This window comes from Carlito syrichta, unplaced genomic scaffold, assembly GCF_000164805.1.
Source record: "Carlito syrichta isolate Samal-C Ts95f unplaced genomic scaffold, Tarsius_syrichta-2.0.1 Scaffold287699, whole genome shotgun sequence".
NCBI lineage: Eukaryota > Metazoa > Chordata > Mammalia > Primates > Tarsiidae > Carlito > Carlito syrichta.
In genome coordinates this window covers 89,421-101,358 of record NW_007231795.1, presented here as the reverse complement: position 1 = coordinate 101,358, position 11,938 = coordinate 89,421, and the positions used below count along the sequence as shown (strand labels likewise).

The window sequence follows — 11,938 nt, the reverse complement described above, 5'->3', positions numbered from 1 at the left end:
ATGTACAGAAAGGCATACCCATAGAGGGTTTCTTGGTGCCACAGGCCCAGTCATTTGATGACTTGTATGATACTTGGATCAGAAAGATGGGTCAAGACACAGAACTAGTATCTTAGACTTTTGTCTTCCATCCTTATAAGCCAGACCTGATCTTGAAGGACCTTCTACTGTGCTTGACAGAGCAGACAAAAGCAAAGAGGCCTCTGGATGTCCTGCAACTCTTCTTGGCCACCTATGGGTACAATGGGAAAGCATGAAGTTCCTTGGGACATCCTTATCCATGACTCAAGACCTCCAACATCCATATACCCACTCACACATTCATCCATCAAATAATGTTAGCAAGATACAGACTTGACCCTCAAAGGGTTCATGGTCTATGTTGGAAGTAGACATTTACATAAATAGTTTTAATCTAGTGTAATTGAATTCACAGGGACAAACAAGTGAGCACAGAAGAGTGAGCAGGTAACTCAGGCCAGCTGCGAAAGGCTTCACAAATGCCAAGCAAGTAACACTTACTGGGAGCGTGGGTTCCCCATGTAGAGGAAAGCATCCCAGGAAAAGAAAACGGCATGGGCAAAGGCACAGAGACTTGAAGGAATCAAGAAAAGCAACATCCTCTGTAAGGTTAGAGCAGAGAACGAGGGAGAAGTAGAAGATGAGCAGAAACTGAGTTGGGGTAGTCCCAGGTGCCATGTTGGAGCACTTGGTCTTCATTCTGAGGTTATGGCCACATTCCAGGCAAGACTGGCAACTCAAATGCCTAGAGGAACCAGGAAAATGCTAATCAGCAAGGGAGGCTGGGTGGGAGTTGGAAAACTGGGGCGTTTTCCATCCAAAGGTGGCAGCCAATTGTTGCCATTCTTTAGTGCAGGCTCAGTGCGGCCAAGTTTCTATTAAAAAAAAGAAGCAGCAGCTAGAAATCCATATTTTTCATATGAGTGCTCCCAGTTTTTAACTGCTGGTAGTTATTTCAAAATATCATGCTGGCCAAGCAAAAAGATAGCTGATTGTCTCATCAGCCCCTGGATCTTCAGTTTGGCACATTTGATCTAAAATTTCTAAGCAAAGAACTGACAGAGACTTATATTGCAGAAAGAGAATGTCTCACAGATCTCACATGATCTTTCTGCCCTAGCTTCTGCCTGAAAGAACCTCTTTCCCTGTGTCTACCCCTCGCCCCTCCCCCTTGTAATCTTTGCCCCATCCCCCCATCCCTTCCAGACCACCCCCAGCACCAGCCATCGTCTTGCACTGGGAGGAGCTGAATGACTCAACCCTGCTGTAGAACTGCTTATAGATCAGAGTTCAACATTAAGGACACGAGAGAGCCATATTTATTTCACATGGACAAGCATGATTCTGTCGCATGCTGAACATGAAAGCTCGCGTGAGCAGAGTACCCGTAACAGCAGAATTATGTGCTTTTGTCCACAGGGAGCAGGGAGAGTCATAAAATGGTTTTCAGAGACAGTATCCTTCTGGTACAGTTGAGACTACAGGCTCTGAAGTCACTGGTTTATCTAATCAACAAAGGGTCTATCTCGGAGTGGCCAGGAGGGTGCTTCCAGCTTTGCAACTGCTTGATGAGTTGCTAAGGTCTGAGGAGGTCAGAGGATGGTCTCCCATCCCACCACTCAGGGCATCTCAGGGAAATGAAGCTCAGAGGGAAGGTACATGCCACTTAGAACTAACAAGGCCACTCCTGAGTAGACTGTAACAGGGACTGCCTGCTGTGTTCATGGCAACAGAATCATCAGCAACTTATAATAGGTTATTATTATTAGAGGAGCCACTCTTCTTAAAGCAATCCCCCAAGGCCTCTTATGGGCAGAAGGGAGAACGATTCTGGAATTGTTGGACATGCCTGGAGCAGATCAACTTTGCCTGGGCAGAGTGGTGAGAGATAAGGTCAGGAACCCCCTGGTCTCTTGGCCTTAGCTGGGCTTCCTGGCTCCAGGTGATAGAACTCAAGATGGGAAAGAAGGGTGTTGGAGGAAGATCAGAGGCTCTGAGAGCAAACTTCATGGAAGAGACGAGCAGAAGAGCCCTTGCATCAGAAGAACCCTTGCATCTTATTCCCACCTGAAGTCCTGCCCAACAGTTTCATAAAATTTAATATTATAAGGTCTATAAAATTCCCGGAGCTGATCTATCACTTCAGGATCAATCTGTACATGAGTTCTCCCTTTTGATTTACCCAGGCATCGAGGCAGGAGGCTCGATTCTGTTTTTTTCAAGCAAGGGAATCCTTTGGTCTTATTGAAGTAGAAGTGCTTGTCTGTGATGAATCTCTTAATGCCCAGGAAGTCCTGGACCCGCCCCATCTCGCCGGCCGGGTCAGTGATGAGCCGCTCGCCACTGACGAAGTGAATCTGAGCCAGCGGAAAGTACTGCAGCCAGCTCTCCAGATGAAGCACATACATGCCGATGCGGATGGCGTTCCACGACACGTCCACCAGGCCCAGGGTGCGGTTGCGGAAGGAGAGGCCCTCGAAGGTTGGAATGTCAGGCTTCTTAGACAGCGTCTGGGTGTAATCAGAGATGGCCCGGGTCACGGGATTCCGCACGACCACGATCAGCTTGGTGTCTCGGGACATGTTGAAGATACGTCGAGGGGCTTCTTGAGTGACGAAGTAGCTGGGTGTCTTCTCCAGCGTGATCTGGCTCTCGAGAGTTCTGGGCATCAGGCTCCTAAAGACAGAAGCAACATATCATCAAACAGGGTTCCTCCGGGGGCCCGGGACTCAAGCTCAGTGTCAGCACCTTCCTCTTCCTAGGGACCTGTTGTGTCTTCCCTCCTCTCCTCTGTCTCATTTGAGGCTCTTACCTGGTCAGAAACCCCTGTTGTTGTTGTTTTTAAGTCTTTAATAGGTTTGTCTTAAGACTGGAAACAACCTAAGGTCTGTCAGTATGGGTTAAATAAATTGTGGAATAGCCAATGAATGAATAGAGATAGGTAGTTCTGTACGCATCAATATGGAATGATTCCTGACATAGTGTGTAAAAATGAAAAAGGGTGAGATGCAGTATGTCTATTTCAAGTTGGATACACAAGGAACCAGTAAAAGCTGTTGCTTCTAGAGAGGGAAGTTGTGGTGCATGTAGAACAAGGAGATGAGGAATAAATGAGAACTACTTTTTATTGTATAATCATTTGCACTGCTTGAAATTTTTAATGCATTTATTACATATTCAAAAGATACAAAGTAAGCCACTGATTATTGTTCTGGCAAAAATATATTCTCCAAATATATTAAGAAAATCTTTTGGGAGGGGGCAAAAGTCTTGTCTTGTAGGAATAGAAGCTGTTTTAGATAGAGGTCTGACATCATCTGACTAAAAAAAATCTGAAATACATCCTTTGTGTAGGCTTGAAGGAGCATGGAACTCCAGGCTGGTTGGGGCCTCCGTCAGAAGCCAGACAATGCAACCCTCTCTCTCTATTTTTTTTTTTTTTTTTAATTTCCTGGCTCTTTGTTGAGACTTTAAGGGAGATGGGAGCAGGCACTGAAGTCTCCTCCCCAGGTGCGTCTCTTTCAGGCTTTGATGGATGGAAGCACCCTGGTTCCCAATCGCTAGTTCTTGATGAAGGTCATACACTAGTTTTTCTTTCTTTTTTTTTTTTTGAGTTGGAGTCTCACTCTGTCGCCCAGACTGGAGTGCAGTGCCGCTCCCGGCCACCGCAGCCTCGACCTGCTGGGCTCCGGCGATCCTTCCGCCTCAGCCTTCCAAGTAGCCGGAATTACAGGCATGCGCTACCACGCCCAGCTGATTTTTTAATTTATTGTAGAGACGAGGTCTCGCTGTCCAGGCGGGTCTCGAACCCGCGGGCTCAGGAAGTCCACTCAACTCAGCCTCCCAAAGGTGCAGGATTACAGGCTGAGCCACCGAGCCCGGCTCACTAGTTTTTCTTAATCCTGGGTGCACATTAGAACCACCTGAGAAGTTTTTCTTTCTTTTTTAAAAATAAAAATATCCAGACTCTGTCCTAGGCTAATGGATTCAAAATATTTGAGGGTGTATACTTTTGTAAAGTTCCTCAGATCATTTCAATGTAAAGGCAGAAACATCTTTCCCCAATTATCCTTTCCTCTGTCCTATGATTTGCCAACCCCCAACACAGTCATCCTTGCATTCTTGTGGAATATCAACTCCTCCCTTTCCAGTCTTCTGCTTCCTAGAGCCTATCATCATCTCCACCAATAACCTGGACTCATTGTTCTTTGACCTTTGCTACTCCAAGTATTTTCATTTTCTCTTCATTTCACTGACTCTTCCTCATGGTCATACTTTGGATCTTGCTGTTGAAATTGCCCTAACTCTGAAATGGTTAACCTAGAAATTTCATCCTGGGACTATGTCGTGGGTTGAATGTTGACCCTCCAAAAGATATGTCCACCCAGAACCGTTGAATATGACCTTATTTGGGAAAAGGGTCTTTGAAGATATAATTAAGGACCTGAAGATGGGATCATCCTGGACTAGAGTGGACCTTAAGTCCAATGATGAATGCCCTTATAAGAGAAGAAAGGAGAGGGAAGACAGAGAATATAAGGTGACCTGAAGTTGAAGGCAGAGAGGGAAGCAAGATATCTATAAGCCAAGAACACCAAGGATTGTCACCAGAAGCTAGCAGAGAGGCACAGAGCAGATGCTTCCTCAGAGTGTCCAGAGGGAGCCAACCCTGCTGACAATTTGGTTTCAGACTTCTGGCCTCAGGATTGTAAAATAGTAAGTTTCTGTTGTTTCAAGCTATCCAGTCTGTGGTAATTTGTCAGATTACAACCTTGTTTCTTTCCACCTTTACCATGGTCTCAAACTCATGATGCCTATTTTCAAATTCATCTAGGATCCTTATGGCTTCATTTTCTTCTATAACTTCCTTGGAACCAATGAACAATCATTTCAATAGAATTGTCATCATAACCATCATTGCCATCATCATTCTCATCAATTTTCTTGTACTAATTGCTCTCCCAGTCGCTAATAATGCATCACTCCAACCTTTCATTCTTTCTGATTCTGTCCCTAGGTTGCCAAACAGCTGTGGAGGAAATTTGCTGGCCCTTACATGTGGAATATATATATATAATATTTTATACTTATATATATGAGATATATTAGCATATATATTAATTCTAGCTTTAGTTGAACCCTCAGCACTGCTTAATAATCTTGTTTGTCTTTACATACCCACTCTATTATTCTTCACAGTAAATGATCCCAATTCTCACCATAAGCTCGGACTCTAATTCTGTCACTCATCCTTAGTACTCCATCCCAACACTAGGCTCCCACAATGCTAGAAGGGTACAAACTGTCACATCTCAACTCCCTCAATCTTCCTCTCCTCCATCTTAAAATGTTATTTGCACCCAACCTGAGTTCCCCTTCTAGTCTCGGAGAACAAGGTAAGAAGGGGCTCACTTGCTCACCTGTGCTTCATCCCTTCCCCTATTGCCTTCCCTGCAGATCTGTTCATTAGCCTGTTGAACCTTTAAATTCATCATACCACTAGACTGATACATTGATATATTGTTTCCAGGGCCAAGATCTATGTGGATCCAGTACAGGTAGGCCAATATTTTTTAAATAAGAAATAATTATGAGTAAACAATCACGAGGGCACTTTAAGAGAATTCTTTGGCTGGGTTTTCTTAGAAACCTGTCTATATTATTATATATAATGATCTTGGCACATGCTGTAATCAGGTGTTGGCCTTTATGACAAGAGTAGACAAGATTACATAAATAATACTTTAAAATCTGCTTAAGGACTTCCCAAACTCTATGGGGGTTACTGATATAAAGATCTTCCCCAACACAAGTTGACTGGAAAAGCCATTCAACAGGTTTCTTTGCAATGTCCTTCAATACACTGCAGAATAGCCAAGAGCATTGGGGATGCGTTTTCGGTGTGTATTTGACTATGGAGCTATAAACTTTTTCCAGGAGCATCAGTGAACATCTTCTTATCAGTTTGGAACATCTTCTTGTTTTCAGTTTGGAACATCTTCTTGTTATCAGTTTAACCCAAATCAAGTGATTTCCAGAGTATCACATCATTTCCCTGTCTGTGCACTAAAATGAAGCTTCATCCTTCTAATTCCTAATTGGCACATCAGTTGCAAAACCAAATGACACATACTAAGGTAGATGTAAGAACCAGACTGTAAACAACATCACTGTAATCATATTGCAAGTCAAAGGGCCCCTCTGTACTTCAAATTTTCTATATCCCACCCCAAATCACCCTTGCATATTTATCTCCTTAGATAATTAGAATAGAGAACTGGAGTCATGTTGATGATAATGAGCAAGGGGACTGTTTACACACCTGTATGCTCTGTGCACATTGGGGGAGGGCATTAGACTTGGCCTTGAGGCCTGTGTTTCTTCCTTATGTCATTGTTTAAATTTTGCTTACTTGTTTCCAGCTGCTAATGAACAGCTGAACTTTTCTCTCACCCTGTGACCAGCTTAAGCTTCTGCCTCCATTCTTTTCTATATAGCTTTGCAAAAATTACTGAAAGAATAAGCTAACACTCACTAGTCTTTCTTTCCATCTGTTATTTGAACTTACTCAGCAACAATATTCCCTACATCTGGTAAAAGCCCCCAGATGTTTCTTTGAGGAACCGCCATGCTTGCTTTGGACAAAATCATAGTGGGTCAAGGGGTGGGTGCATGACCTAAGGTGGTCCATTAAGTATAAATTGTGTTATAAAGACTAAAAATGTGTCATAAAGACTGAAATGATGCTCTTCCAATTAGACATAGGAACCTGGAAGATATTCCCCATCAGTTCCCATTACCAAAGCTATCTTTGTTCTTACCCTTTCTGAGACCTGGTTTTTCCACTTTCCTCTGGATTCTGTGAGTTATTATATATCCTTTGGGTAAATTATTACTTCTTACATAAATTAAAGTTGGCTCCTGTTGCTTGCAACCCAAAAATTGTCACCAATCTTCTACAGTCTTGTTTCTTCTTCTTCTTTTCTTTGGAAGTAATGCTCACTACACTTGATTATGGAATCCGTGAAGGCAGAGCAGGGCATATCTTTTTTGCAGTTATATCTACAGAATCTACCACAATCTGTGGCATAAGAAAGGTCTTCACCAGTGTTTTTGAGGTGCAAATGAAGCCAACAACCTGTCTAATCCAGTTGTGTTTTGAAGCCCTCATACCCTTGGCAAATTCCCAACTCTTTCCAAGCCAGTCTGGATCTTCCCAGTGGTCTATCTCCTACTTCTCTGATTCTGTGTGATCACGAATGACCTCATTCCTTCCCCAGCCTTTGACCATCACCTGAGAGATGTTAATTCATAAATCTGTAATTGCAGCTCCAACGTAAATCTTTCCTATATTCTTAACTGGGGGGCCCAGCTGTCTATGGACTGGATACCTCAATTCAACAACTGTCTCACCATTTTTCTCCCTAAAAATCACCATGAAAGCAGAAACACTTCAGAATCATGCTCAACTCTTCTTCACATCTACTGTGTTACCTCCTCCAACTTTCTGAAGTCTTCCCATCCCACCCCCAGTCCTCTAACACAGCTGCAGGCTCTTGTCAACTCTTCCTCAGACAATAGTTATCTCTGACCTCTTGTCTCCTTTTGAAGCCATTCTGCATTCTGTGTCCACCAGGGAATCCAATCATGGATTCTAAACTTTGTACAGCAAATTCAATTATGTCAGCCACCAAGGATTCTTTTGAATAAAGCCCATATCTCTTGGTTTGGTATGCAAGGTCACTGCCTACCTTTTTAGAATTAATCACTTGCCACTTCTCGGAAACCTGATGATCATACCATGCTGAACACAAAACCCACTCTGAAACTCATGCCTGCTCCTTTATATGTGTTTTGCACTTGCTGAGTGTTTTATTTATTCATTTATTTTTAAGACTTTGGACCATCTTTCTTGTTGGTCTTGCCCTGGTGATTGCCTACTCATATTTCCAAGTCTCACCCAAAAGTCATGTCTGTCAACCCTTGTGATCTCATGATACCTTATGTATCCACCTATGAGGATAGCACCCTCATCCCATGGTGTGGGAATAATAGCTATGTACCTATTTATACCAACAGATCGCTAGCAACTTGGCTGTGTTTGTTGTTCATTTTGCCTTCCTAGCATACTACCTGGCATACCATAGGTGTTTAATAAATGGATCAAAGATCCAGTGTCAGAGGTAGGTACCTATAGAGAAGTGGCCCTTGAGCCCTCAGAAGCTGTCAGAAGTTGCAAAGCTCAGCCCTTCTTTAGCATTTGTACCTAGAGTAGATGGTGCTGGAGGGAGCTTTTTTGTTGTTTTCAAGATTTCATTTTGTTCCCAGGGACTCTGGATCACAGACTGAGGGGAGTCTAAACTTTGCTTCCACTCAAACCTCCACATGTAGGAAGGTAAAATGAGATTTCAAGGGACACATCTCATGTTGTTTCTGTTTGGCCACCTGTACACCATCCCTAGCCCAAGGCTCTGCCGTGTGCCTGGTGGAGAGAAGGTGGTGAAATCAAGTTGCATGCCAGGACCACTTGAGGGGCTTGGTCCCCTGCCAGATGAGTTACATCAGAAACTCTGGGCAGGGGACCCAAGTACCTGCAATTTTAAAGTTTCCCAGATGATTTCAGGGGCCACCAGTGCTAAGAATCATTGTTATAGACTGCACCTTCCTTTAGCCATGTCCTTTAATACGGTTGCTCACAAGTATCAACTGGGTGCCTCTTAGAGAAAAAGTCCCAGGTCCCTCTTTTGTGCAATCCAGTTTCAATGGGATTGGGGTGCAGTCCATGAATCTATATTTTAAATAAGCTCCCCCCATGGTTCTTATGATCAGAGAAGCTTGGGAAATACAGTCTTAATAAAATGTATTCTCATAAGTAACACGATCACACTCATACCTAACATATTATATATAGATGACATATAAGTATATATTTTTATATTATATATAGCCATATATCATCTATAATTTTATATATAGTATATAAGTTAATAATATATATAATGTTATACATATAGAATATATAATCTATAGTATATATTTATTTGTATATTTACTGTCCCTGCCACCCCCACCTCACCTCCCTATATGCTATAATTTCCAATCTTGAGTGTTGTTGTCTATCTCGTTCTGCTGTATCCACTATATCTAGACAAGAGCCAGCACAGAAAGTAGGGGTTCAGAGAATACTTGTGGAAGGGTTAAAAAAAATAAAGTCTAGGCTTAATCTGGGAACAATGAAGCAGAATGATGCTGTTTGTCCTAGCGAAGATGTGTCCCTCTTTCCAATGCTGTGAAAGTTCAAACCCTGTCACCCTCAGGGAAAATTGGATTTCCTGCAGCCCCTTCTGAAAAAAAAAAAAAGAAAAATACAAATACTCTTTTGTCATCCTGAGGCTCCCTGGAAAGTATATTTCTGACCCTCAGTGGACCACCCAGTAGAGCAGAGACAGCTTCGTTGGCCCCATGGTTCGTAAAAGGGACAGCCGGTGCATGTGTCAGCACCGTGGGAGCCTGATATCGGGTCATCATCAGAAACTTACAGAGCTGGCACACCGCTGATGATTACCAATAGGATTCTCTGGAAGATTTCGTTTTCTGCTAAATTTGTACACTCTTTGTATGTGTTCTGGAAGGCCTGGCTGCCTGGGGGGCTGTGGTGATTTATTAGCTCCTAACTGGGCAACCAGGCTCCTTGAAAATCATTGCAGTCTCTGGAGGGATAATTAGGAGCGGAAGATGAGGGAAAAGGCCTTATTGCAAGAAATAGGTTCTTAAAATTAAACCTGCTAACCCCCCATGTGCTGAGCCGAGTGGCAGGCACAGCACCTGTGGCCGTTTATCCTGGTCTGCTTGAGCATAGACATGAGTCCTCTCTGGTATCTTGGGACCACTTTCTTCCAAGTCTACAGGCCCAAATCCTTACACTTACGTGACCCAGGAGCAAAACATTAAGTCCCAGCTTAAACTCCAGCAACCATTCCTCATTGCTCACAAGATAAAGTCTTTACTGGGATTCCAGTGGCTCTTTCTGCCCATGGCCACTCCTGGGCTTTCAAAGTCAAGTCTGTACTCCTCCAAAAGTTGTATCTATCATACTAAAGGATCTGTGAGATGTCCCCTTTTCATGAAGCCCTCTTTAACCTGTCTGGCAAAATTTCATCTCTCATCTCATCATCACCTCCACCATGAACCTTCCTTGACTGTGTCCTTACTATTTCCCCCTTTCTGGAGGAGTCAGATGTTTTCAAACCCTTGTGATTCTATGGTACCCACTGTAGACATAACCCATTTTTGACACATTATCTATCATCCCCCTAGAGTGCCAGGTCCCTGAAGACATAAATCATGACTGTTACACTGCTATATATAGAACTTTGCCTAGTCCTGTGCCTGGTATGCCTTCGTGCATTGATTCATGAGGTAAACATTTATTGAGCACCTACTATAAGCCAGGGATACAAAGATAAGTGAGGTGTAGTCTCTTTCCTCAAGGAGTTAACAGCTTTATGGACCAACTAGGACTAGAGGGGCCAGTCTGTTCTTTCAGTAAGTATTGCAGAGCTGCATAAAAAAGGAAGGATGTGAAAGCTTAAGAGGAGTTGCAGGTGACAGAAAAGTTCAGCTGCTTGTTAGCAGCTGGAAACAAGTAAGCAAAATGTAAACACAGGAAGTCAGGTGGGTCACAGGAAGAAAGATGGGCCTCAAAGTCAAGTCTAATGCCTTCCTCTAGTGTGCACAGAACATGGGGCTATTTATACACATTATCATCACACAGGTCTCCAGTATTCTATTCCAATGTCCTAAGGAAAAGTAAGTCTGCAAGGGTGTTTTTGGTGGAACTGAGACTACTTGAAGTGTACAGGAACGCCTTGACTCATAACTCTAGTGTAGAGAGCTGCATCTGAACTCAGTTCCCCATAGAACTGGTAGTTTCCTCCCGCTGGCAGGAAGGGCTATGCCTGAACCCAGTTTCCCATAGCCCTCAAGGTCCTCAAGGTCCCCTGGTGCTGGGGAGATGGCTTTCCCAGATAACTCCTGTAAACAGCTGGCACCTAAATCCAATCAACCAGTTGTTTACTTCCCAACCAACAAGGCTGCTCTCGGCCCTGTCCTGTAAGAAGAGTAGTTGATGGACAGAGTCCCTTCCCTAAGGCATCAACCCACCGTTGGTCCAGACCCTGGCAGGCCCCTCAATGTGGTGTTAAGACAAACCCTGTCCTTCTGTCTCTTTTGTTGTGACCTTCACTTGCATGTGTCCCCAGGAAAGCCTATTCTTTTATCCATCCCTTGTGCATTGAGGAATTTGTCATGAATATGACAGGTAGAGACTCCAAAGGGACCCTCTTTGTGTGATATATTCATTTAGAAGAGAGAGGGCTACTTCAATGGCTGGATGTAAGAATAGGATTGGGAATCAAAAAAACCTGAGTTTGAGTCTTGTCACTTGCTAACCATAAGAAATGGGCACACGGTAGACATTAGCCAAACATGTGGCCACTGGTGCCCTGGACAAGATAATAGCTGACATTCACTGTGCAGCAACTGGGTGCCAGATGCTGTTCTAAGCTCTGGGTATGAATCATCTCACTCAATCTTCACAATAACCCTATAAAGTAGGCACTTACATTATTGCCATTTTTGAACTGAGGAAACTAGGACACAGAGAACTAAAGTAAATCACCAAAGCAACACAGTCAATTTGCAGAATCTGGATTTAAGAGTGACTCTCGCACTAGAAGAAAACGTGAGAATATAAAAATGAATGTTGGCACGAGGACAGCCTTTCGAGGCATGAGACAAAAATCATGAGGGAAAAGATTGAAAAGTTAGACTGTAAAAAAATGTAAGTCTCTGGAATGGAAAAATACCATAAATAAAATACAAGGAAAATGACTAAGTAGAAAAATATCTGCAGCAT

General features: G+C 43.2%; 1 protein-coding gene across 1 annotated transcript in view; it reads right to left on the bottom strand.

Moving 5' to 3' along the window:
- Positions 1-1,317: 1,317 nt before the first annotated feature.
- HS3ST2 (heparan sulfate-glucosamine 3-sulfotransferase 2) overlaps positions 1,318-11,938 on the bottom strand; it is an 87,418-nt gene continuing 76,797 nt past the window's right edge. Inside the window, exon 2 of the mRNA XM_008052940.1 lies at positions 1,318-2,697. Within this exon, the coding sequence (XP_008051131.1) occupies positions 2,079-2,697 (619 nt within the window). The 3' untranslated portion in view covers positions 1,318-2,078. The remainder of the gene's footprint in view (positions 2,698-11,938) is intronic.